At 39.0% G+C, this 27,753-nt stretch overlaps 1 protein-coding gene across 4 annotated transcripts in view; it reads left to right on the top strand.

Moving 5' to 3' along the window:
- TRPM3 (transient receptor potential cation channel subfamily M member 3) overlaps positions 1-27,753 on the top strand; it is a 395,690-nt gene that overhangs the window by 185,700 nt on the left and 182,237 nt on the right. For all 4 annotated transcript variants that reach the window (XM_034773284.1, XM_034773283.1, XM_034773282.1 and 1 more), the window contains exons 2-3: positions 23,215-23,294; positions 24,048-24,252. In XM_034773284.1, the coding sequence (XP_034629175.1) occupies positions 23,215-23,294; positions 24,048-24,252 (285 nt within the window). The remainder of the gene's footprint in view (positions 1-23,214; positions 23,295-24,047; positions 24,253-27,753) is intronic.

Here is a 27,753-nt window from a genome sequence, read left to right as displayed (position 1 = left end):
TCACAGTTCCTTCTTTCAGCAGCCATGCTCAAGGATTCATGCAAGGATAGGGGACACTTGGTCTGTTTCGACTCTGTCACCTTTAGACCAATATGCTAAGAAATAAGGAAACAAAAAGACACTTTGTAGGAATTACTTATAAGTGGCTTAATGCTTTGCATTATCCTCTCAATCTGAGTCTCAAAGGAAAATGGGAAGAACTCAGTCCTTTCTATCACAACGGAAACCTGGGAAGATATCTGGCTTAATGTGAAAGATACTTCAAGTTCTTTATCCTTGCGATTTCCTCCAGAACAAGATATTGAACAGATATTACTGGACTCCAGAACATTTGTTTCTGAGGTTAGATTGGCAACACACAGTGAATGTTGGCGATCCAAACAGCCACATGCCAACCTTTCACACATCTTCCATATCTGTCAAAAAAGGCATGTGTTCTGGAACACTGTATTCCATGCTCTCTCAAAAATTTGAAGTTGCTATCTTTCCTTCTGCAAGCTTGTGTGTTTTAGGGGTGCTGGATTAGTTAATATTATCAGTTAACATTAAGAGGTGGCAAAAGTTGAGGAAATGGAAATCTGCAATTCCTGCCTCATACGCGGACTGGCTTAGTGAGCTATCTTACAACTGCATTAATGGAAAAATCTACTCTAATAGAAACACTTGGGGGAAATATGAGGATGTCTGGTCACACAAGCATCTATTGCATGCTTTTGCAGTTTAGTATATATTAGTACCCAATACTCATAGGTTATGTTTTCACTTATCTATCTATGTAGTCACTTTAATAATTAATGCCCTATATGATCTCTCTGGGTTCAGGGTTGTTTTTTTTGGGGGGGGGGGGGGGGGGGGTTGGTTTTGGGGGTTTTTTTGTTCCAGGTTTTACAAATAATGAGCATTGAATTTTGATATTTATATAGTATTTCCATCTTGTGCATGTATTTATATATGTTTATATTTTATATAAAAACAATAAAAAGAAAGTTAAAAGAAATCTTGGCCAGCTCTAGCTTCAGTCTTCTGTCCTGTACTGTGACTCATAGCTAGGATGACCAGATGTCCCAATTTTATAGAGACTGTCTCGATTTCGAGAGACTGCCTCGATTTATAGAGACTGTCTCGATAAGAAGTCTTTTTCTTATATAGGCTCCTATTACCCCCGCACTCCCATTCTAATTTTTCACATTTGCTATCTGGTCAGCCTACTCATAGAACATAGGAGCATATATATTTTGCCACAGATATTTCCAGTCTTAGGCCTCAATCCTGCAGGCTGCTCCAGTCAGGCAGACCCTCTGAAGTCAATGGGCTCCATAAGGGGCAGAGGGTCACCCCTGCAGACCAGCTTGCAGGGTCTGAGCCTTGTTGATAGCTATCTGTGTAGGTTGATGGTAGCGTAGACTCTGTTAAGTTGTAAATCTAGTATTAATTCAAAAAGTAAAAATAAGTAAAGTCTACGATGTGAGCTGAAAGAGGGACTTCACTAGGTTAGTCAACACAGATCTTATTCATGTAGCTATTACTTTGTAAAGCTGAATCCTTAAAATAAAAATACACAAGAGGAGCCAAAAAATTAAATAGATTCTTTTTTTCAGTGTATATATAACTGAGAGTCCTGCTGATTTTTTTAAATATTAATACATTAAATTGCATATAAATTGAGATTTCAGAATGGTACTGCTAACACAAGATAATAACATTAATATTTTACATTAGTTTTATTTCATACTATTTTATTGTTTGAGCTTCAACAGTTTTCCATGTTCATACAACTGTCATTGGTTTAAAGGGCTCATGTTCAAGATAATAGTCAACAATTTTTAATTCAGTACCTGTAAATTGAAAGTTTAATTCTGGATTAAATGAGGACAAGTGAGCACAGCTATTTATTTTTCCAGTGATTTTATTTTTATTTCTCTTGCTATGTGCTTTAATGAGTTTGTTGTCTCCAAATTTCCCCTTCTGCTTTGATGCTACTGTAAAGTTTTATTTATGAACTCAGAATTTGTCTATATTTATATTAAAAATTATTTCATTCCAGAATAAGGCCCTAATTGAAGAAAACATATACTTAGGTCACATTAACTTCAGTTGGAATTAAGCCTGTGCTTAAGTGCTTTCCTGAATTGGGACCTAGCATAGAGGAGCAAATGGGGTATAGAGTAATGAAATCTTGTTAGCAAATATTAACAAAAGTAATAAATGCCATTATTAAAATTATATTAAATAAAAACGTGTGATGAGAATCACACTTCTGTCCCAACTTTTTGTCTAAAAGGGAAAGGATGCAAAAAAGCTTAATGATTCAAGGATACATGCACTCTTCTGTAATGTGAAAGATATGGTATATGTAGATGTAAGTTTAAGTAAGCTCCAGTACTGTGAATTTCCCTATATGAAAATTCCTCTCTTTAAGGGAACACTGTTAAGCTTTTTGGATTCCAAATTTTGACCCTCTTCTTTCTGACATTTATGAAGGACCTTTTGTCAAAGCCAATGTAATTTTTAAAATATATGTGAAATAGATGGATCAATGAAGATTTTTGAAAAACAGAATTAACACATTAATGTATCATTGCCAGGAGGAACAAAGTAATAGTAAACAACCATATGTAATAAATAACTGAAGGCATACACTGGATGGAAAATATTTCCGTAAGAAAACAGATTTCAATTTCAGGCTCCCAAGATATGATTATGATTCCAGCCAATAGTCAGTCAACAAAATATTTTATAAATGTATATTCCTTAGCAGCAGAAACTCTCCCCGCCCCTCTTTGTAAACCTGTCTTTTGCGTTTTATCCTGACAGACATAAGCATGAAATAGAATTCAAATCAAACAGGAAAAATTGCTAATTTATAAATACGCTACTAATATTCAAAAGATGAATTTATGTAGTGATGATTAAGCAGGGGCAGGAGGGAAGATGCTTGCAAAAGTATTTTTTATCTGGACCTATTCCAAGAACATCTGAATTACATAATGCCCTAATTATTAATTTGAAAAAAAAGTTTCTAAAAATAGAAAGACACAGATTCACTGTAAGTTCTAATTGGGACATTTTGTCCACCATTTACAAACACAGAATTGCTGAACCGTAACAGTATTAAATGTGGCACTTGGATCACTACACAATTAGACATGCTTCCCACATGACAATACTGTACCTGCAAAGCATAAGGAAAGTGCATAAAAGCAGTTTGTACTATTCTCAAAATCCAAATCAAGTTTCATCTGGACAGTTGCAAATTACTCATACACTCCAATTAATGTTAATGTTCATATTCTCTATACGTTTCTTCATCTATTTTGTTCACAGGTAGGCAAAAATACTGTAGTCACTAGCAAGAGATTATTTTTTAGAGGTTGATTTAAAAAAATTGTAATATCTAGATGAATTCAGTAGTAATGCTGTTAGTTATGGTTGTCACCACAGTTTTACTCTAAATCTTACTTGTTATGCATTTACTACAACACTTTAAAAAAAAAAAGTGCACCCAGCGGAAACTTGGTATGCAGATCCTCGCCCAAAAGTGATATTTTTTTCTTTTGCAAATTATGTATTAAAAAAATCAGATGTTAATAAAATGTATTAATTCCATTACAGCCTAATCTGTTCATTGCAAGAGAAAAGTAGCACCACAGTACCACTAACCATTCCTCTTAAATCTAGTTCCTCTTCCATCTCTTCTTATTGTAGCATAATTAGCCTATTGTCTGTCTAAAGCCTCTTCTGGTTTTTAAAGATCTCCTTCAACTTTGTTTGCTCTCATACACTTTGATTCAGAAAACACTTGTGATTGTGTTTAACTTTAATCACCTGCGTAAATCCATCCCTATTCAGCAAAGTGTTTAAACCCCACTGAAGTCAACAGGAATTAAACACATGATGATGGATTTTGGTGAATAAGAATAGATTTAAGCATATGTTTAGAGTTAAGTATATGCTAAAGTGCTTTCCTATATTGGTACCAGAGTTAGGGTTTGTTCTCTCCAGGATACATCTTAAGTCCACCATCTTAATGAAATTGTATGGTTCTGCTCCATATATAATGGCTCACTTTGACAATATATGTGAAGCTTCTTTAGTTTTCTGCCAACATTTACAAGAGATGTTTCTGCTCACAAGAATGTTTGTTGAAATCTGGCTTGAGCAATCACTGCAGCATTATGTTCATTTATGTTAGTGCAAGATATAATATATTTTGGGTAAATATATTAAATTTTAAACATGGCTAACTTCATTCACACTAACTCTTCAAGAAATGTCAACATGATTTTTCCTTATCATGCTTTTGTTGTATGCACTATATAATAAAGGTGTCAAAACCTTGTATATTTACAAAACAGAATAATGGCAGTCTTCGATATACTTAGGAATGGCAGCAGTAGTGATATTTCAAATTGTCCACAGCTCTGTGAGCCCTGCACTAATAGTCAAAATCATAATAGTAACTATAGATTACTCTTCTCATCAGTAAAAACAACAAGGAGTTCTTGTGGTACTTTAGAGATTAACAAATTTATTTGGGCATAAGCTTTCGTGGGCTAAATAAAACCCACTTCATCAGATGCATGGAGTGAAAATACCCGTAAGCAGAATATATATTATAGCACATGAAAAGATGGGAGTGCCTTACCAAGTGGGGAGTCAGTGCTAACGAGACAATTCAATTAAGGTGGAAGTGGTCTATACTCAACAGTTGACAAGAAGGGGTGAATATTCCAAGGGAGGGAAAATTACTTTTGCAGTGCTAATGAGGCCAATGCAATCAAGGTGGCCCATTTCCAACAGTTGACAAGAAGATGTGAGTATCGGCAGAGGGAAAATTACTTTTTGTAGTGACCCATCCACTCCCAGTCTTTATTCAAGCCTAATTTGATGGTGTTAAGTTTGCAAATTAATTCCAGTTCTGCAGTTTCTCGTTGGAGCCTTTTTTTTTGAAGTTTCTTTGTTGAAGAATTGCCACTTTAAAGTCTGTTATTGAGGGTCCAGGGAGATTGAAGTGTTCTCCTACTGGTTTTTGAATGTTACAATTATTGATGTCTGATTTGTGTCCATTTAGTCTTGTGCGTAGAGACCGTCCGGTTTGGCCAATGTACATGGCAGTGGGGCATGATGGCATATATCACATTGGTAGATGTGCAGGTGAACGAGCCCCTGATGGTGTGACTGATGTGGTTAGATCCTATGATGATGTCCCTTGAATAGATATGCAGACAGAGTTGGCAACAGGATTTGTTACAGGGATTGGTTCCTGGGTTAGTGTTTTTGTTGTGTGGTGTGTAGTTGCTGGTGAGTATTTGCTTCAGTTTGGGGGGCTATCTGTAAGCAAGGACTGGCCTGTCTCCCAAGGTCTGTGAGAGTGAGGGATCGTCCTTCAGGATAGGTTGTAGATCCTTGATGATGCGCTAGAGAGGTTTTAGTTGGGGGCTATAGGTGATGGCTAGTGGTGTTACTTTCTTTGTTGGGCCTGTCCTGTAGTACGTGACTTCTGGGTACCCTTCTGGCTCTGTCAATGTGTTTCTTCACTTCACAAGGTGGGTATTGTAGTTTTAAGAATGCTTGATAAAGATCCTATAGATATTTGTCTCTGTCTGAGGGATTGGAGCAAATGTGGTTGTATCTTAGAGCTTGGCTGTAGACAATGGATCACTTGATGTGGTCTGGATGAAAGCTGGAGGTATGTAGGTAAGTATAGTGGTCAGTAGTTTTCCAGTATAGGGTAGTGTTTATGTGACCATCGCTTATTTGCACTGTAGTGTCCAGGAAGTGGATCTCTTCTGTGGACTTGTCCAGGCTGAGATTGATGGTGGGGTGGAAATTGTTGAAATCCTGGTGGAATTCCTCAAGGGCTTCTTTTCCATGGGTCCAGATGATGAAGATGTCATCAATGTAGCGCAAGAAAAATAGGGGCGCTAGGGAAGTGTTGTTTTAAGTCAGACATAAAAATGTTGGCATACTGTGGGGCCACGTGGGTACCCATAGCAGTCCCACTGACTTGAAAGTATAAATTGTCCCCAAATCTGAAATAGTTGTGGGCGAGGACAAAGTCACAAAGTTCAGCCACCAGGTTTGCCGTGACATTATCGGAGATACTATTCAGAAGTCACCTACTAAAGGACAGGTCCAACAAAGAAAGTAATTTTCCCTCTGCGGATACTCAGACCTTCTTGTCAACTGTTGGAAATGAGCCACCTTGACTGTAATGGCCTCGTTAGCACTGCCAAAGTAATTTTCCCTCCCTTGGTATTCACCCCTTCTTGTCAACTGTTGAGAATAGGCCACTTCCACCTTAATTGAATTGGCTCGTTTAGCACTGACCCAGCACTTGGTAAGGCAACTCCCATCTTTTCATGTGCTATAATATATATTCTGTTTACTTTTTTTTTCACTCCATGCATCTGATGAAGTGGGTTTTAGCCCACAAAAGCTTGTGTTAGTCTCCAAGGTGCTACGAGAACTCCTCGTTATTTCTGCTGATACAGACTCACACGGCTACTACTCTGAAACCTGCTATCAATAGATGTTGCACATGCAGACTGAGACACTGTATGGTCCCCACCTTACGTTTATACTTCTGACTATTATTCATTTGAATTCCTGTCTGATCTACAATTTCTTCACATCAGTGGCATTTTAGATCATCATATATGTATACAAATGGGCAGTAAAGTACTAAACTGTTTCTAATTACATTAAAATGATTGTCATAGTTCTTAGGGAGGAGGAGAGATGCCAAACTTTGTTTAATAAATCTAGCTGATGTTCTTCTCTAAAAATCTGTTTCTAAGAGCTTGTTCCTAGGAATACGTTTTTAGATCTGCATGCTGGATTTACAGTATTCCTTCTAAAGCAGTGGTTTTCAACCTTTTTTCATTTGCAGACCCCTAAAATCTTCGACTTGCGGTGTGGACCCCTTTTGAAATCTTAGACATAGTCTGTGGACCCCAGGGGGTCCACGGGCCACAGGTTGAAAACCACTGTTCCAAAGGATATTTTTGAAGGATAATTCTGCCATAGGCACTTTTGGAGGAAAAGTGAAAAATAGATAGATCTGCCAAAAATATACGAATTTCCTGGGGATAAGTCTGTCAGAGCTTCAGATTTTTCTCATGGTGGACATTTTCTATCACTTCATATCATACAAGCCAGTAACTGGGGATGAGTATAGGAGAGGAACATAGGAACTGGTGCATTGTTTATTTGTATAGGGCCATAAATGTACAATGGAGATAGGAGTTCAGGTAACTTGACTCATTCCCAAGCCTACCCAAAATAGACAATGATAGACATTGCAAAAGAAAAGGTGTCCGTTATGGCTGTAAGAGCCATTGATTTGGCGGGAGTGGCTGTGGAGTAGCACCATTCCATTGGAGGCATTCTGCCTGTGGAGTGCAAATGCCAGCAGATTGTCTTCTGTTGCAGTGCCAGGGGTGCACTGAAGACTGGTGCTTACAATTTCTTTTTGAATATGCAACTTCTCTCCATGTCAATGGCAGTCCAAGGAAGGTGTAAACATGAAGGGGATGAGGTCATGGCCCACCCTCTTTTGGAGCATATTTTCCCCCTGACCTTGCACAAGGACAGAACGAGCACTGGGTTAGTGACTGAGCCCTGCTTCGGTGCTCACCGGCCGAAAGCCTCTCCCGCCCAGCTCATTTGTACACCTGCTCAGAGGCAGCCATAGTCTGTGTCAAAATGTCCATTTCTGACCCAGTTTGTTGAGACACTTCCTAGTTATACCCATGTGATTTTAGCACTATGTTCCTAATTTTCTCGAGCATAATACAGAATCTAATAGTACTGTATGCTCTTAGTAGTATGCTGTGTACTGTTCCCTTCGCCAAACCTTTCTAGCATGAATATTTTTGCTAATACAATACATTTGGCTTACTGTTCACCTAATTTTTGTTGCAAGTGCCACTCAGATAAAAGGTCATTTCATTTGTGCTGTCCTGGGAGCTTAGACTCTCAGAGCCTTGGCTTGAGCTGGGGCTTTCAGATTCCCAATTTTGCAGCAGGGAGCCTGGAAACACAGGAAGCCGTAGCATGACAGGACTGCCATGGGACCACAGACCCTGGAAATCCGGGATCCCTGACCCCATGATAGTCCACATGGTGGGACTGCTGTGGGCCTGGAAAGTCCCCTAAACTGCAGACTGTGGAAACCCCGAATCCCCAGCAGCCTGCCAGGTAAGCTGGCAGAGAACCAAGAAGGTTTCCAGTGGAAACCTTGGACAAAATTTCATCAAACCCAAACTGTTTTTATGAGATATTTTAGGTTTGTTGGAAAATTTCCAGTCTCAGTCTGTACCTTCTGTTCTCAAAATTGTGGAGCCTTCTACTGGCCAGCTGTTGCAGCAGAGGGTAATATAATGTCCAGGAATCAGCTGGCAGATTTACCTGCAGAAAGAGGACATGTTCATGAATTTTGTGGGTGGAATTTAAGAATGCTGAAAATTTGGCCCTCAGATTTTTTTTTTTTATTTTTGCATCAAAGCTAAAGTTATTTTCTGACATAAGTATCTCCTGGTCAACGTCAGGTTTCCATTGTAAGCCTAAGCTTCATTGCCTTACAAATTCCCTTTTGTGATCACACCCCATTTCTGTAGTAACCACCCCCAAAAGCAATGGACCCTTAATGCCTGGACATAGCTGTAAATCTTATACCGTGGATTAAAAAAATTTCAATAAATAGTCATTCTGCTTTAAGATTGTTAAACAAAAGGCATTTTTAAAAAATAAATGTATGGGTCCTTTTTTAATAAAAGGAAAATGGGGGGAAGAAATGTCTCATTGCTGGGATTATCAACTTTCAGAGAGCTGTTTTATGCTTTTAGTTTCTAGTGTAATTTGATTTCTCATGAATTTGTTTGTCATAGCCTAGTCTATAGAGTATTGGAGCATTTGATCTGCAAACTCATTTTCTGCAATATCTTTCTGTAGTTTCCTTCTATTGTAGAAATCACTCTACTGCTCTTTCTGCAGTGAAGGCCCATTAATGTGCCCAGTCGCACATTAAGGCAAAAATGAGTGACTTTGGCAGGCAGTCCAAATCTGTGTCTAATAACCTCCAAGAGCCCAAGTAATGTCAAATTAGTCCTGCATATCACACAGAAAACTTATGGGGATGGCTTTGTTTTCTCGTTAGCAATCAGGTCACATCATTAAAGTTCTTTGAAAATAAAGAAAAACGAATATGAAACTAAAATATTTCCATAATGTTTAATCTTTATTCCTTCATTGTTGTACTAGATGGTTATGTAGAGATTTTTACTTTTATGCTGATTGAAATATGTGCTTGCAACTTGCCCCCATTAGTAAAATTAATTGGATTTGTTCTCTTAGTATCATACCGTAACACTACCCATATGTCAGATCATGCTACATACAAATAGAAGATAGTCTTACATTTTTCCTATTGTTGGAATTTTCTTAATTTACTTTATGTGGGCAAAGAGCTCCAACCATCAGGCACTCAGCATAAGGAATTCTTCTCTCCAAATCTTTCCGTTGCAGGCACTATACTATATCTCAAGACGGATAATAGGTTTAGCAAGAAGTATAAATCCTTTCTATGCTATTTGAAACCAATGGTGTTTTCAAAGCAATAGACAAAAATTTGAAACATGCCCATGTACATGGTGATATGCAATAGTAATTAATAATAAATCATATAACACATTTCATCCCCAAAGCTTGGAACATACTTTATAAGCTAAACAAACTGATAAACTAACAATTGTACAAGTGTATTCTGTCTTCTGTGAAATGCAGCCTCTTATAGGGTGGAATGCAGCAGTTGCATGACAACATAATTCCTTAGGTTGTGAAGAAGAATATTGTATGTTTGGAGCATCTGTTATTGTTATGTATTGTATTGCACATGGCCAGAGAATTCAGAGAGTGATCCTTTGCATTTGAAACTGCAAGTGCAAGTTAAGCAAACAGAATGTGATTAAACTGCTCTACAGCCAAAATGCTTCTGAAATAAATGTAGTCAAACTTTACTAATTCTGGGTCACTGAAAACGAAAATGATGCTTAAAATTGTTGATTGGCTCTAGTTTTCAAGATATGCTATTGGGTCAGTATATACGACCCTTGACTTGGGAATGGCGGAGGATACGTGAGTTATAAAGGGAAGGGATCTCAATTTAAACCAGAAATGACTAAAACACATCTTTGACTGGATCTATGAATAAATCTATGACTGGGTTTGGACAGTACTTGCTTTTTAGGCAAAACAATGAATGATGCAATCTGAAGCTGGTATTGCATCATACATGATATGAATTGCATCATGTTATTCCTAGAAGTCATGGATGATGCAATCATAACGAAGCTTTCATCACTCTGCTGAACAAATTGCCCTATATCAGCTCTAGAAATCATACAGTGTCATGCTCTCTTATTTGTCAGTGTTTGATTTTGCAAAGGGACACATTTCTGTTTAGCCAAAGTGAGCAGAAATGCCTCGTACTTGTGTGAACAGTGCAGATAACTTCTGCTATGTTTGTGGTGAAGTGACTTTTGCATCACAAAAGCGCAGTATAACCACTATGGTTAAGAAAGCCTATCACCTTTATTTTGGCTGCAAAATTGGAGATCGGGACAAGAGGTGGGCCCCACACATATGCTGCAACACTTGTGCAACAAATCTTCGCCAGTGGTTGAACAGGAAAAGGAAATCTATGCCTTTTGCAGTGCCAATGATTTGGAGAGAGCCAAGAGATCATACCAGCCATTGTTACTTCTGCATGGTGCCTCCAGTTGGGAAAGGTGTGTCAAAGAAGAAAAAGTGGACTGTGTATTGTCCAAACATTCCATCAGCTATACACCCAGTACCCCACGGAGAAGGACTGCCGGTTCCTGATGCACCAGAATCATTCTCACTTGAGTCAGACGAGGAAGAGGATGAAACTTCTGGCCCTGAACTATCAATGTCACAGGACCCACATTTTCTCCCATCCTCCTCCTCTGAACCACATCTCATAACACAAGGTGAACTGAATGACCTTGTCAGGGATTTGGAACTATCCAAGAGTAAGGCAGAGCTGTTGGGCTCCAGACTACAGCAGTGGAATCTCCTGGCAGGTGATGTTAGGGTTTCCATGTTCCGTGACCGTCAAAAGGATCGTGTCCCATTCTTCTTCATGGAAGGTGATCTTGTAGCCTGCAACAACATCGATGGTAGGATGGGAGCCCTCGACATCGTTCACAATTTAGATGAGTGGAGACTGTTCATTGATTCATCGAAGGCGAGTCTTAAAGCTGTTTTACTGCATCATGGCAATGTTTTGCCATCAATTCCAGTTGGTCATGCAGTCCATATGAAGGAAACCTATGACAACATGAAACAACTTTTGAGGTGCATAAACTATGACCAACATCAGTGGCAGCTTTGTGGTGATTTGAAGGTTGTTGCTCTCTTGCTTGGTCTGCAGACTGGATACACAAAGTACTGCTGTTTTCTCTGCGAATGGGATAGTCGTGCAAGAGATTCCCACTACATCAAGAAAGATTGGCCACTCCGACAGTCATTGGAGCGTGGGAGGAAAAGTGTTCAGCATCCACCATTTGTTGAATCAAGGAAGATTTTGTTACCACCCTTACACATCAAGCTGGGTCTGATGAAGAACTAGGTCAAGGCCATTGACAAAACACAAGCACCTTTCAAGAACCTCTGTGGAAAATGTCCAAGGTTAAGTGAAGCTAAGATAAAGGAAGGTGTTTATGTTGGTCCTCAGATTCGTGAACTTCTTCGAGATGATGCATTTGACCATGCACTGCGTGGCAAGGAAAAGACGGCATGGAAAGCCTTCCAGTTAGTGGCAATAAATTTTCTCGGCAACAACAAGGCAGACAACTACAGGTTGTTGGTTGAAAACCTCCTCAAGGCATACAAAAGCCTTGATTGCAACATGTCACTAAAGATACATTTTTTGCACTCTCATCTAGATTTTTTTCCACCGAACTGCGGAACAGTGAGCGACGAGCACGGCGAGTGATTTCCCCAGGACATTGCAACAATAGAGAAACGCTATCAGGGCAAATGGAGCCCATCAATGCTTGCAGACTATTGCTGGACAGTGACAAGAGATGCTCCATGTAATGAATACAAGAGACAAGCCAAGAAGCGCCGAGTAGACACTGAATAGGACTAAACTATGTACAGAATAGTTTTTTGCCTTTTGTTTCATAATAAATTTTATTTATATAATCCTTTTGCTGATTATTAAAGTGTTACATAAACAGGACAGATCATGTAAAGCAACCATAAACACATGAAAAGACCTAGGTTTACAATTTATGATTAAAACTCTACTATCTACACAATATACATAGACATAAAATGTAAAAACTTAAATATCTTAGAAACAGTAGCCAATCAGTTGTTTTAATTGTCATATTTGAATTCAGCACATCAAAATACATAATAAATAGCACATTTTATCTCTGAAACAGACGACTTCTCAAAAATTGTAGACCAGTGTTACTGGAGGTATAAAATCCACTCGTTTCGAGTTCACTTGGTGTCAGCATGGTGAAGCTTTTGGGTTTGAGTGGCAGGTATTTTGAGGTTTACCTTCAGTTTCATCTTGGTGCAAAATTCCAAGGGAAAGTAGAATTAAAAGTTATCCCACCGTGGGGGAACAGTGGGGGGGGAGGCGGGGGCGGACCTCTCAGCAGACCCACAGAACACCAGGGCCATCTTCCGGATCATCAGGCTGAATTGTCAGGAAACCAGGTTTTTCTTCTACTCTTGCCACTAGAAGCCATTACTGAAAGTGTTTTGCAACAGCATGGCCATCTACTCCTTCTGCTTGCAACTGGCTACTCCTTTCCTCACTCTGTCTACAGCCGGTCTCCATGCCCAGTGAAGAGTCAGCAGCAACAGCTGCAGAGAATGTTGGGAGAGGCAGCATCAGACTCTCCCTTGCTTTGGTGGGAGTTTTTGAGGTGATTTCAAGTGAGAGATACCCAGGGCTGGGAGCAGACCCTAGGTTAGGGTTACCATATTTCAACACTGAAAAAAGAGGACACTCCACGGGGGCCCTGCCCCAACTCCGTCCCTTCCCCACCCCCGCCCCCATTCCAACCCCTTCCCCAAAATCCCTTCTCCAACTCTGCCACCTCTTCTGAGCACCCCGCATTCCCCCTTCTCCCTCCCGCTCTGATCTTGGTTGGGGGTTGCTAAGTGCTTCCCTGCTCCCCACTCGCCCTGCAGCCTCTGCACCCCCCCTTGCCCTGCAGCCTCTGTGACCCCTACTCGCCCTGCAGCCCCTGCACTCCCCCAGCCCCTGCAGCCTCTATGACCCCTGCTCCCCACTCGCCCTGCAGCCCCTGCACCCTCCCGCCCCTGCAGCCTTTGTGACCCCTGCTCCCCACTGGCCCTGCAGCCCCTGCACTCCCTCCGCCCCTGCAGCCTCTGAGCCCCCTGCCTGCCCTGGTCCCCCACTCCCCTGGCAGCCTCTGCCTGGCGGGGGCTTCGGACGCTCAGCGGCGACCGGGGTGGCGCAGGTCCCTGCAGCCCCGGCACACGCCGCACTCCCCACCCCTTGCCGCAGTCTCCTTCCTGCCACCGCCGAGCACGTTCCCCGGCCTGTCTGTCCCCGCTGGAAACAGCTCCCGCGGCACCGGGGCCGCAGGAAGGGTCCCCCAGTGGCCAGGGGTTCCCTGCCCGTGAGGGAAGCCCGAGCTGCTGGCTGGGCCCAGCCTCCCTGTGGTCCTGCGGGCTCGTCTGGGGCGCACGGTCCACCCGGCTTGCGTGGGCAGCAGCGGCCCCTCCACCGCCTTCTGCGGCTGCGCTTCCCCCCCCCCCCCGAGCTCGCTACAATGTAGCTGGGGCGGCTGGGCTGCGCTGCGGACCCAGCGGGTTGGGCTGGGGCCAGGCGGACCCTGGCTCATGCCTCCCTATTTTCCGGACATGTTCGGCTTTTTGAAAATTCCCCCCGGATGGGGATCTGAGGACCAAAAAGACGGACATGTCTGGGGAAATCCGGACTTATGGTAACCCTACCCTAGGTGCATGCGGAGAGAGTGGATGAAGAAAACCCCAGGTGAAAGAGAGGCTGGAGCTTTCCGCCTGGGGGAAGGAGAGGTTACCATGGGCAAGGGGAGGAGAAAATGTGCGGGTTTTCACACATGCATTAAGGATAGGTCGAAGGATTTCAGAAATCAAAACAGACCAAAAAATCCAACATATACTCTTTTTTAAAAAGAAAAAATCTTCATGATTTTTTGGGTCTGATGCATGCTTTTTAAATATTTGAAGTTTACAACATTGGAATAGATTTTAAATTGCTGGTGCTAAAAAGCTATCACAGTTGAATCACGCAACACATATTTCCTGCTTACGTCTTTATCCACATACATGCAAATGCACATACAATTGTTGTGGTAATCAATAATGTCTAAGAATTAGAAACACAGGTACGTGGAATTTGGATTCAAATGAATCAGTTGGCTGAGATTGGTAGTGGCTCTACATAATTATCAGCAAAAACAACGAGGAGTCCTTGTGGCACTTTAGAGACTAACACATTTATTTGGGTATAAGCTTTCATGGGCTAAAACCCACTTCATCAGATGCATGGAGTGGAACATACTGATGAAGTGGGTTGAGGCCCACGAAAGCTTATGCCCAGATAAATGTGTTAGTCTCTAAAGTGCCACAAGGACTCCTCGTTGTTTTTGTTGATACAGACTAACACAGCTACCACTCTGAAACCTGTCATAATTATCAGTGTAGAAAATCTTGAAATACCATTTTTCTTCAGAAAATTTTAGACCATAGCCACTTTAAACAGATTGTTTGTTTATTGCTCCTTAGAAACTCAGGAAAATACAGAAGTATATCACTGAAACAAGTAAGAATCGAGCATTAAAAGTCCATTGACCAAATTGTTCCCTCCATGTGGTAAAACACAGGAAGGAGTTAAGGGAAAGAAATATGAGGATTTCTTTGCATTTCCTCCACTTCATCCCTTCAGTTGATCGCCACAGGGACTGAACTGCTGGTTTGCCCCCAAATCCTGTAGATCCTGGTGGAGGGAGGGTGTCCATGGGACACCAGGCTCTGCACCAATTCTAGGACCTTGGTACATGCCTGCCCGCATGCTCACCACCCCCCATCTCTCTCTCACACACTTGGGGCAGGTCTCATAGGGTATGTCTACACTGTAATTCAACATCTGCAGTTGGCATGTGTCAGCTGACTCTGGCTCATGGGGCTCAGGCCAAGGGGCTGTTGAATTGTGGTGTAGATGTGTGGGTCCCGGGCTCTGGGACCTTCCCCACTGTTGGGTCCCAGAGCCCAGGCTCCAGCCCGAGTCTGAACATCTACACCACAATTAAACAGCTCTTTATCCCGAGCCCTGTGAGTCCAAGTCAGCTGACTGACGCCAGCCACGGGTTTTTAATTGCAGTGTAGACATACACTTAATCACTATGCCTCCATTTACTCTTCTGTAAAATGGGGCTAATAATACTAAGTCACAGAGATGCTGAGGATAAATTAGTTCATATTTGTATAATACTTCAAAAATACAATGGGCAATAAAAATACTAAGTAGTATTACATGGCACCAATAACTAAAAGCTGTAATATTTTTCCATTAATTTGTGACAAGAACTCTGTGGGATATAGTGGTGTTTAAAATTGCAAACTGTTGAAGAAAATATATTTTTTCAGATTCTTCTTATATTACTACATTTCTTCCAAATACAATGTAAATGTTACATTGGGAAACTTGTGCTGATAAATGGCCATATTTTGTGCCCTCCTACTGTGTGCTGAATACAGCTTGATTTTCATGACAATTGAAGATTGTTCTTGGAACAACTCCAATGATAGTTGTCTTGGTATCAAATAGAAAAGGAACACAGAGTACAGAAAGCAAGCTACAGTAAGTGAAGGTTTAATGTCTTGGCCTCTATAGTACTGCCAGTAACAACTGTCCCGTAAAAGTCAGAGGAATATTGCAATAGTCATTTTGGGGCAGACTAACGTTCCAGTTAGTGAAGTATCCTGTCTTCAACAGCAGCCAATGCCCAATGTTTCAGGGAAGACACAAACACATCATAATGCACTTAATTGTGCAATAGGGAAAGAGAAATTTCTCCTGACTACAACTAATGATAAGCTTATTCCCTGAAACATCTGAATTGCTATAGTTTGTAATTTTGCCTGAGCTAACCTAACTGCAAATACTGTTTGTTTTTTTCATGTTGAATGGGGTTTTCAAAAGCATCTAAGGATATGTCTATACTACAGTGTTACCCCAAGGTTCAAACTCACACTCAAGCCTAATCCCCCTCCCATCTACACACAAATTGTACTAACCCAGGGTTTGGATCCTGGGTCCTAGGACCCCACAGGGGTGGAGGTTCTGAGCCTGAGTCAAGATGGAATCTAGAGTTCAAGCCTAGTACTTTGCAGTGTAGACACACCCCACTGGACTTGTGCTGCAGGAGTCCATCAAAAGTATTCCAGAATCCCACGGGCTTTCTTTTGTCCTCTGGACAGTCAAATTTTTCCACACTGTACAGTACCAAGAACAAAAGTCTAGAGCTGCCACACTTTGGAAAGGCTCTAGGAAGTCTGGGAGATTGGTGGTTGGACTCAGGCCTGCATAATGCAGTGCAGATACTGGATCCCCAGGTTGAGACCCAGAGTTCAACAATTCATAACCTGAGGCTACAAATGAGTGTAGACACTCAAGCTGGGGTCTGCTAACTCAGATTCTACTAACCCTGGGCTTACATTGCAGTGTAGACATACTTGTAGTGAGTTTAGATAGCCAATCCCATTGGATTTCAATGAGACTGGTGTTCCCAAGTCACTTAAAAAGCGACAGAGTCCTTTGTCGCTTTTTACAGATCCAGTCTAACATGGCTACCCCTCTGATACTTGACACCAAGTCACTTAGTTGCTTTTGAAAATCCCATTTGTAAATATCTGACCCACTTTTTAAACGTGCAAAGTTATTTACTTTAGAAATATTCTGGTGTCTGTCCAGCTGCATTAGCCCACTGTAGAACAAGTGACAAACTTCTTTTTCAGCACTGCTTCTGCCCTGCTGAAGGTTTTTGTTACCATTGTCCAGCGGAGATTAGAGAGATTGTGACACTTTGAGCTAAGGCTGTCTCCCCATTGGTTTTACCAGCAAAGCTGAGTTTACAAGAAATTATCCTCCTTAATAGTGCTGCTTAAGGGTTCCGTGTTAATTATTTGAGCTAGTCTGAACTTCAAATTCTTAGATCAACGGTTAAACATCATTGGTACCTAGTAAATTACCTTCTTATGGAACTTATTGTCCTGAGAGATTTCTGCTGCTGACTCTTTTTAATAATCATTGTCATCTCCCATGAGAAATTGATATTCAGCTCATTACTAACTACTGTTCCTGATTTTAGGAGTCCCAATTTCACTTCATTAACGGTGAGCTGGGTTTTAAATTCTAATAGTATTTATGCTGTAGGTTTCTAAATGAGCAGTTTCAGCCTTTTAAAAAGCATTGATCAAAAGAAGAGTGCTATTCCATTGTGTAATTTACACAATATAAAACAACAAAGGAAAATAGCTCTCTCTGCTGTGAATTTATGGACTATTCTCTTTATTACTACTCATATTATAGGAACAGCTACAGTATTGGTAGTTTATGGCCTCATAATATGATAATGTTAAACCATCTCCATAAGAGCTCCCACAGATAGAGCTGTTGTTCTCTGTTGAATCAGTGGCATTTGTAGAAACTTTCCAATGCAATATCTTGTGAAAAATTCCCCACAATGTCACAGGTTGACACCAGGAGTAGTTAATGCATATTGTAGTTTATACTGATGATTTATTATTTCTGTCACTACCCAAAGGTATGATATGCACCTCCCAAGATATGATTTCTGCCCCAAGACATTTACAAACGAAGGCCTAGATCCAGCAACTTTAAAACATAAGTAGCACTATGAAATCAACAGGACTACATGTGCTTAAAGTGCCTCACTGGACCGGGGCCTAAATTAGAAACAGTGCAGAGCGGATGGGGGAGGGAAGACAGGGCAAGTCTGTGGTAAATGCAGCCTGGGCACTGAGGTCAAAAGGATCCCAATGAAAGTTTGGAGCTTGGTCTTTCAATGTCTTGATGAGCACTCTGACTCTGATCCAGCAAAGTACTTAAGCACGTGTTCCACTTCAAAGTGAAGTTTGGACGCTTATGCAGTCATCCAAACCTTCCTTGTCCCCCTCGCTTCTCTTTGTTCCAGTCTTTTCCCTTTCTCCTCTCAGCCAAATCAAATCCCTCTCTTTAAGTCCCCAAATCATCTTACTCCTCTTCTGATTCTCAACCCTCTCTCTTAAACCCCCAACAGACTCATTCACCAGCAGTTTTCCTGACACTGGCCCCCTGTACTCCATAGGCCCTCACCTTGGTTGGCATCACACTGAAAAGATCTCTCCATGTTTCACACTGTTTCACTCTGGCTAGCTCCTCTAGTCAAATCTTATATGCAGCAGAGATTCCCTTGGTCATAGTAACCCCAGAATGTAGTGCTCACTTTGTCCATGGGAGGCCTCTGGATACTATAACACTTGGTGAGAAATTTCAGGTATCAGCCAACCTTCCAGAGATTACCAGACCCTAGTGGAGTTTAGTAAATTTGGAAGATCTATCTGGAACCAGAATAGTGTGCGTGTCTGTGTGTGGAGAGAGAGAAACTCATCCAAACTTTTAAAAATCAAAATATAGAGTTTAAAATTGGGTTAAGGTTTGGGCTCATTCTTATTTACTAGTCACCCATCCGAAATGTCTGATTGCTTTCTTTCTGAAATAGTCAAATTTAAAATGATTTATAAAGTTCTCCTTCTGCCTTAATGCCAGACCATTGCAATCATGCTTTGATCCTCAAATCTGTAGTCACCCAAGTCAAATATAAGTCATTGACTTTTAATTAATACAAGCATACTGCAGCTGTCCCTGTGTTTGAAATTCAAACATTTAGGTTTATGCAATGATAAATTCGTGAGAATTGAGCAAGAAACAGTTGCAAAACCTAGGTTCCTTGGATAAATGCCATTGTTGATTAATTGTAATATATTTACATTTTATGTAGATTCTTAGATGCTGCCCAGTAAACATTCTCGTTTCATTCTTTAGAGACTAACAATATCTCTTGTGTGGTCAGTTTCCAGTTTAGTACACTGTTTCTTTAGAAGGTTTTGTTTTCCTGAGTTCAACTTTCAGAATCACACTTTCACAAGCCGCCTTTCTGAAAATAAAATACAATTAAAAAAAGAGCCTGTCAGGGCTTGTGCCAGTTAAATCCAAGCTCTCAGGGGATTTGTTTTTCTTTTGGCGTCAGATTAGATGTTCAAATCAAGCAGTGTTTTTGGGCTGCGGATGAATGTCTATAGAACTCTTAATGAGGCTAATCCCACAGCAGCACATTCCAAGTAGCTAATGGGCGCAAGTTCATTGCTTACTTTAACATCTCTTGGGTCAGAATGGAGTGAATGCCTTGCTTAGTGGGCAGTCATGAGTGCGTTATTAGCAGAATGACCAGCAGCAGTGAAATGTGGACAACATAATATGCTCTGGGACTGCCTTAGACACCACCTAAGTTTGATGCTCAGGTAAAAAAATATATATACTTTATATATTATATATACACTCATCAGCCTTTGATCTGTTTTTGTTGTTGTTGTTGTTATTAGTTTTGTTTTTTGTTTTTTACTTTTTAGAAGAGAGTAATATTGAGTTCAGGGAACTAAACTAAAAGCAAACTAAGTCTGAGGATAAAAGATGAAAGATAATTTATTAATTAAACCCATTGAATTAATTTTTGGTTTGCTAATTAGCACTGAGAGACCGTGTTTGTGGTATAATAAAAAGCAAAGACAAGCTTTGTCATTTGCTATTTTATTAATTCATATAGCACATCATAATTCATGTAACGTTTATATACTGTTCATATCTGACTTGCATAACAATATTAAAGTTAAGTTCCCCTAGTAACTTATCTCTGCCTTTGACTCTACAGTGAAGACCAGGTTGCAAGTAATTTTATTATCCTTTTCATTTCTGCAAATTATCTATCTCAGGAAGTTGTTGGTTCACTGGAATACAATTGGATACTTTCTTTTTGGGGTGGAAGGTGACAGTAAATTATGAGAAGATAAACCATAATCTTTGGTATTGTGCCTGTGGCAGGCAGGGTAATAGATCTTTTAAGACCTGAAAAGTAGACAGCTTTCCTCTGCTAGAGTGAAAACAAGATTTTATTTTAATTTGCTTTTTAACAATTTTCCAAACATTCTTTGTTTTTTTTAATGTAAAACAGGCATAGAAACTCAAGGGCATATTATATTTAATGTATCTGATTTTTCTTTTGTCTTCAAAATCTCAATTGGAGTTATGAATAGGCAAATAAATATTGTAATTTCTAATTCTGTACATAAAATTTGCCTACTATTTAAACCTTTTTGAAATATGTGCCTGCCCACTTATTAAAAAAAATAACAAAGTATTGTTCTATGAAGTCTCTTTTGTTGTTCATTTTCTATTTGATTTTGATGTTTAGATAAATTCAGTTCCTGAACTATCTTTAAAGAAGGTACTTTAGGCATATTTTTAATTAGTGAATTCTCCAATGTCTGATGTAAATTGTTTTTGTGAATTTATATGAAAAAGGCAAAGTTCTAGGGAGCTCTGCCATGTTACTGAGGTAGAACTTTGGGGGGGGGTGTATTTTGTATTACGAAATTATTTAGGAAGTCATCCAGAAATGTGGCATGTAACAGCTATTTTATGCTTCCCCAAGAGAGTATAGATGTGCCAGGCACTTACTTAAATGTTAAAATAAATAAGTAAACTTAGCATGGCTGAATTTCCCTTATTTTGAGAAATGTTGACATGTATAACAAAAGTGATTCATAAATACACTTCTGCTTATATTGACAAACCCTTTCCTAAGGCAATAGTAGAAAGTGATACCAGAATAATAAGTGTGGCTTTCTAATTGTAATGTTTTAGTAAAACAAAACAATGTCCTGCCCCAAAATTTTGAAGTTCCTCTCATCATTGTCCCAAGTTGTATATGGCTCGGATTTCAATGGCTACAAGTATTCACTGTAGGTAAATATTCAATTGAAGTTTTAAAAAAAGTTCACTCTAAAAACCTAGTTGGCTAATAAGGAGATGGCTCATTATGTGTGAAAAGTCAGTTAAATTACTAAGCTGAAAATTGGCTAATTTAATATTGACTAACAGGATAGTACGGCATATAAAAATATGGTTCTTATGCATTTTACGTAATTATTTTGATTGTGTTTCAGAGCCTTTCAAGTATCTACCGGAATTCATATAACAGAGAAAGAGAATAAAGTCTATTTAAAATTACACTCTTTTCTTGGACTTCCAGGATCTTAAAAAAATAGTTTTTCTCAGTATATTTAATATGCACACCTTGCCCCAGAGCTCCATATCATAGCAGCCCTTGCTCCACCCAGGGGGAAAGGAGTGTCTGCCATGGCTCCATCTAGAGTTCCTTAAATCCTCTCTGAGTCCTGGCTAGTGGTAGTCACTTGGGATGCCTTCTACTCTTTATGATGCCTCCTTCCGTAATGTAAAATCCTGACTTTTTTTTAAAGTGTAATCTGGTAGATTGGTTTCAAACTAAAAATAACAAGAGTAAAATGTGTAACTCCCTCAGCTAAATAGTCAATGATTAAGAACAAGGAATCCGTTCCTAGTGAAAAATGCAGAGAACAGTTTTTATTCAATGCTAAGTAATAGATTTGAGGTGATTTTACACCACTGCAGAGATGTAACCTTGTTTTTAAAGTCTGCACACATGAACATTCATGTAGTCTGAAAGATTTTCTCTGATTAAACTGATTTGCACACATCCAAGAAACATGGGCCTCAGGGATCAAAATAAGTTGCAGATATTTTGTGTTGCAAGACAGTTGACAGTAAGTGGAATATCAAGCAGTGATGACTTCTCTCATCCTATCCATGTCACACTTCATTTCCTAGAGGCAGATTTTCTTTTTTTTTCCCACTCTTTTATATAGTCATTATCATATTGCTTAAATTTGTCTGAAACTCACTTCATGTTCCTTAAACTTCATCCACTTGGTATAGTATGTTTCATAATTCATTGCTCTCTTTCACCTGTTTGTGATTAGTATTAACAATATCCCTGTTTCTGTTGTGTAACTGTAAAAATATTATTTTATTCTTTGCATATGCTTTACAAGATTTACCTTTAGTTTTCCTTCAATCAACTGAATATTAAATGGAAATAATTAAGTTCTATCTGCAGGAATCCATTGGGTAATTTACCAGGACACTCACTCACTTGATCCATCAAGAACTACCCAGATAATTAAAAGGAGTTGAGAAACTCTGAAGATAGATTTCTCTTTTGTTCAAAAAATAAACAAACCACCAGAACTCTTCATTCTTATCTGGAAATAAGATCATACTGAGAGAAAATCTTTTGCATTACTTAGTTCATTCGTGGCTATAAGCTCAGATAGTATAAAGCAGCATAGCTTAATTTAATTTGATGGAGCTACATCAATTTACACCAAATAAGGATCTTCCCTTTATATTTCAAAGCTTCCCTTGTTTCACATGTATCATTTCCTGCTTTGTATGTGCTCTTTTCTCCAAGACACTTTAAGTGACATTATGATATGCTGTTTAACTGCAGTTTCTACAAAATGTTGCAGTGGATAAATAGTGGATTACAATTAATTTATATTTTAGTGGGTTTTTTAATTTAAAAAAATTTTACTATACCTCAAACATAGCCATATTAGTTTAAATAATAGAGGGCTTAAAAAAAACTGTTCATAAATTGAGGACAGGTTGTTTTCTTGCCACCTAGAAAACCTTGATCAATTTATTTGTTTTAATTTGTTCTGCTTTAATGATTGCTGCCATGTGAATGTAGGCACAACTATAAAATTTATCTGGCCAATAAACATGAAATTATTATAAATTTACATATATTGAACTTCTTATTGCTATGGTCTTGAAAAGCACCCAAATTCTGATGGAAAATGTTTACTGATGCAGCATGTTTGCATGGTCAATAATTAAAGATTCTCTCCATGTTTGAGTTATCTCTTCATTTATGCTTGAAATTGTATTTAATGAATAAATAAAGATTATGGGATTTTTACCCTCTTTTTCAGGCTCAGAAATCATGGATAGAGAGAGCATTTTACAAGAGAGAATGTGTTCATATCATACCCAGCACCAAAGACCCCCATAGGTAATTGTATTGCTATATGCTACATATTGTATTGTATTGCTACATACTATGAAAATGAAACTATATAATTACAAAAAAATGACTGCGTAGATAATATTTTTTTCCAAATCTCTGAGTGTGATGGACAAAGATTGGTTTATATTTTGGAACCCTCAGATAAATGGATTTCCATGAGGCATGGCACCAATACTTTATACACTCCAGAAGGTGTCAATTGAAAAACAAAACCTAAATTTATATCAGTGTTTCATTTTTAACTTGTTCATTTTCTTGGTGATGTATTCCAGTCCCTTGAATATTTGTATTCTATATTAGAGACAGAACAGCTAGTATTGTAAGGGACTGATAGATATGAGCATCATGTATGACTAAAATATTTAGATGTCCATGTGAAAATGTTTTATTTAGCTTAATGTAGTCTGTGGGAATATATAGAATGTATTGGGGGGCGGGGGAATCTTTGCTTTTTTATATATTTAGAACAAATCACTTTTTTATTTCGTTTTAAATAAAAACGACATAACAAAGGAGAATCACAAGTCAAAAAAAGTCATATATATATATAGTAACAGTATCTTTCCTAGACATTTCAATGTATATGCTACAAAACAAGACTTCTGACAACTCTATAAAATCACTTCAGCCTGGAAGTGACTTTCTAAGACTTTGCAATTCATACAAGAAGTTTCTTTAAATATAGCCTGTTGCATTTTTAGGCCAATAAATGCAACTAATTTTTCCTTACTGCCGTAGGTGTTGCTGTGGGCGTCTAATAGGTCAACATATTGGATTGACGCCAAGTATCTCCATTATTCAGAATGAGAAAAATGAAAGCAGACTCACTCGAAATGACAACCAGTCAGAGAAGTGGTCCATCAGCAAGCACACTCAGCTCAGCCCAACTGATGCCTTTGGGACCATTGAGTTTCAAGGAGGGGGTCATTCCAATAAAGCCATGGTAATCAAAACCTTTCTTAGAATACTAAATAATGCTACTAACCACAAAAGGCATTCACAAAGTATCTTCCTTCTTACTTAATTCATTGAACAGTTTTACTTGCTGTAAAGCCATATGTTTTCTAGGTTTCATGGGTCATGGAAGGAAGAAGATAGTTGGACTATAACATAAAATCAACTACAAAGGCTACAATGCTACAGGAAAGGGGCTACTGGGTGTGATGATAGAGGCACTATCATTGAGTTGTTAGAGTAAGGGATAGGATGTCTGGACTACCTGGATTAGGTTCCTGACATTAACATACTGAGTGATTAAGGGCAAGTCATTTAATATTTCAGGGAAAGTTATGTTATATGCCATATGGTTTCTTCCAATTCACACCAAAGTTCTATGGGTATTTTTCATGGGGAGGTGAATAGTGAAGTAGACCAGTGTCCCGTGGTAACAGTGCTGTTTTTTCTCCAGTGTTATTCAGGTTGGGAGTGGGGCTACATCTAATTCTTTATCCTGTGCTTGGTTGTATCTTCCAGAAATTATGTGCATATCCTCTGGCAGTACCTATTCTGCCAGTGCAACACCAGCTGTTTAGGTGTGCTTCCAGGTACATTAGTAAATGTCTTGAATTTCTAGTTCCCTTTGGTCCACTCTTCTAGTTTTCCCTAGAGTTGTACTATAACCAGGACTGTTGATTAATCGCGGTTAACTCAGGCGATTAACTCAAAAAAATTAATTGCAATTAATTGCAGTTTTAATTGCACTATAAACAATAGAATACCAATTGAAATTTATTAAATATTTTGGATTTTTTCTACATTTTCATATATATTGTATTCTGTGTTGTAATTGAAATCAAAGTGTATATTATTTTTTATTAGAAATATTTGCACTGTAAAAATGATAAAAGAAATAGTATTTTTCAGTTCACCTCATACAAGTACTATAGTGCAATCTCTTTGTCGTGAAAGTGCAACTTACAAATGTACATTTTTTTGTTACCTAACTGCACTCAAAAACAAAACAACAATGTAAAACTTCAGCGTCTACAAGTCCCCTCAGTCCTACTTCTTGTTCAGTCAATTGCTAAGACAAACAAGTTAGTTTACATTTATTGGGGATAATGCTGCCCTCTTCTTCTTTATAATGTCACCAGAAAGTGAGAACAGGCATTTGCATGGCACTTTTGTAGCCGATATTGCAAGATATTTATGTGCCAGATATGCTAAACATTCATATGCTCCTTCATGCTTCAGCCACCATTCCAGAGGACGTGCTTCCATTCTGATGATGCTCTTTTAAAAAAAAAATCATTAATTAAATTTGTGACTGAACTCCTTGGGAGTTAATTGTATGTCCCCCGCTCTGTTATACCCGCATTCTGCCATATATTTCATGTTCTAGCAGTCTCAGATGATGATCCAGCACATGTTGTTCGTTTTAAAAAACACTTTCACTGCACATTTAACAAAACGCAAAGAAAGTACCAATGTGAGATTTCTAAAGATAGCTCCAGCACTCAACTAAGGTTTAAGCATCTGAAGTGCCATCCAAAATCTGAGAGGGACGAGATGTGGAGCATGCTTTTAGAAGTCTTAAAAGAGCAACACTCCCATGCGGAAACTACAGAACCACCAAAAAAGAAAATCAACCTTCTGCTGGTGGCATCTGACTCAGATAATGAAAACGAACATGCATCGGTCTGCACTGCTTTGGATTGTTATTGAGCAGAAGTCGTCATCAGCATGGCCGCATGTCCTCTGGAATGGTGGTTGAAGCATGAAGGGACATATGAATCTTTAGCACATCTGGCACATAAATACCTTGCGATGCCGGCTACAACAGTGCCATGTGAACGCCAGTTCTCATTTTCAGGTGACAAAAACAATAAGTGAGCAGTATTATTTCCTGCAAATGTAAACAAACTTGATTGGCTGAACAAGAGGTACGACTGAGTGGACTTTGTTTTATTTTTGAATGAAGTTTTTTTAATACATAATTCTACATTTATTCAAATTCAACTTTCATAATAAAGAGATTGCACTACAGTGCTTGTATTAGGTGAATTGAAAAATACTATTTTTTGTTTTTTACCGTGCAAATACTTGTAATAAAAATTATAAAAAATTCTGTGTTATAATTGAAATTAATATATTTGAAAATGTGGAAAACATCCAAAAATATTATACAATATTAAGTGTGATTAATTGATAAATTTTTTTTAGTCACTTGACAGCCCTAACTATAACTTCTTCCTTCTCTATTAATTCTTGCTTCCTCCTCTTTTTCTCCTCTCTTTGACAGACATCCCCCCACACTTCCTGGCTAATTCATAACATTGTTAGAATCCTGGTAAATCGCAGTCTGTCACTGTCTGGCATGTTTGGTAAACTTTAAATATATTTTATTTCTCTTACATATTGGACAGCATGCCTGTCACAGAGTCAGTAAATCAACATGCAGGAGGATTTCAAAGGATTTGAGGGTTTGAAAGTCAATGGGAGTTAGGCGTGTAACTGCGATTTGTGCCTGTATCTGTTTCTGAGGTAGTAATTCTGTGAAATATCAGAACACGGCGTCACCCATGTTGAGTAGATCTAGAAGCAACTAGAAAATTACAGTGTTTCCCTGAGGGTCTAACGAACCTCTAATGCCCATTCGGTGGTACCTGAAAATTGATAAAGCGAATCAACTCATATTCACTCTAACAGAAAAGAGTTTAGTTTAGTAAAATGAAATAGGATTTGTCTAAAGGGAATAAATCAAGCCACCCATTTCACAGTGCTGTATATCACATTCAGTAGAAGCAGGACACTTCTCACCAAACCTGTGCAATTCAAGGACAGCATTCTAAAATATGGCAAGGAACAAAAAATTGTACTCATCAGTTGTAAAGTAGAAAGATTATTTCCAAGGAAATGTAATGGGAAGGGGGAAGTTACAGCCACTTCTCCTGTTCTTCAATCATGCTTAGTGAGGGGCTAACATTAATCGTTCATAAGGTGCTTGTTTACATTTTACATAAACTTCTGAATGTTTTGAGAGCTTCCTCCCTCAGACTCCCCAGATAGCCACTGACTCTTTATCTTTGGTCATTCTCTGTAACTATCTGGCAGGCGTCACTGTTTTTCTGCTTTTAAATTTGGTGACACTCTGTTTTAGCATAGAATAAATGCACTAGAATAAATAAAGTGTTTTGGAACCTCTCACTCCTTTCTGTTGTGAGATATTAAGCCTGAGGGAAAGGGAAAAGGTTTTTATATAATCAGAAGTTCCTAAGGGGACACCATTCACTATGGGATAGAACTCAAGGGAATCTTGAAAGCAAGGCTAAATTTGAAACAGTCAGTATTGGAGCCCAGCAATCCTGCCACCACATCCCAAAATAATAGAAGGGTAGTTTAGATGAACTATGGAGGGGTCACTAGAAGAAAAAATCAAATCTGTTTGTCAAAGTTAGTGTTCATTTCAGAGGATGGGTGAAAATTCAGGCTGTTTTTTGTATTG

Source organism: Trachemys scripta, chromosome 6 (genome assembly GCF_013100865.1).
Source record: "Trachemys scripta elegans isolate TJP31775 chromosome 6, CAS_Tse_1.0, whole genome shotgun sequence".
In the NCBI taxonomy this organism is placed as follows: domain Eukaryota; kingdom Metazoa; phylum Chordata; order Testudines; family Emydidae; genus Trachemys; species Trachemys scripta.
The sequence above is the reverse complement of the archived record's forward strand: the minus strand, read 5'-3'. Positions and strand labels throughout refer to the sequence as shown.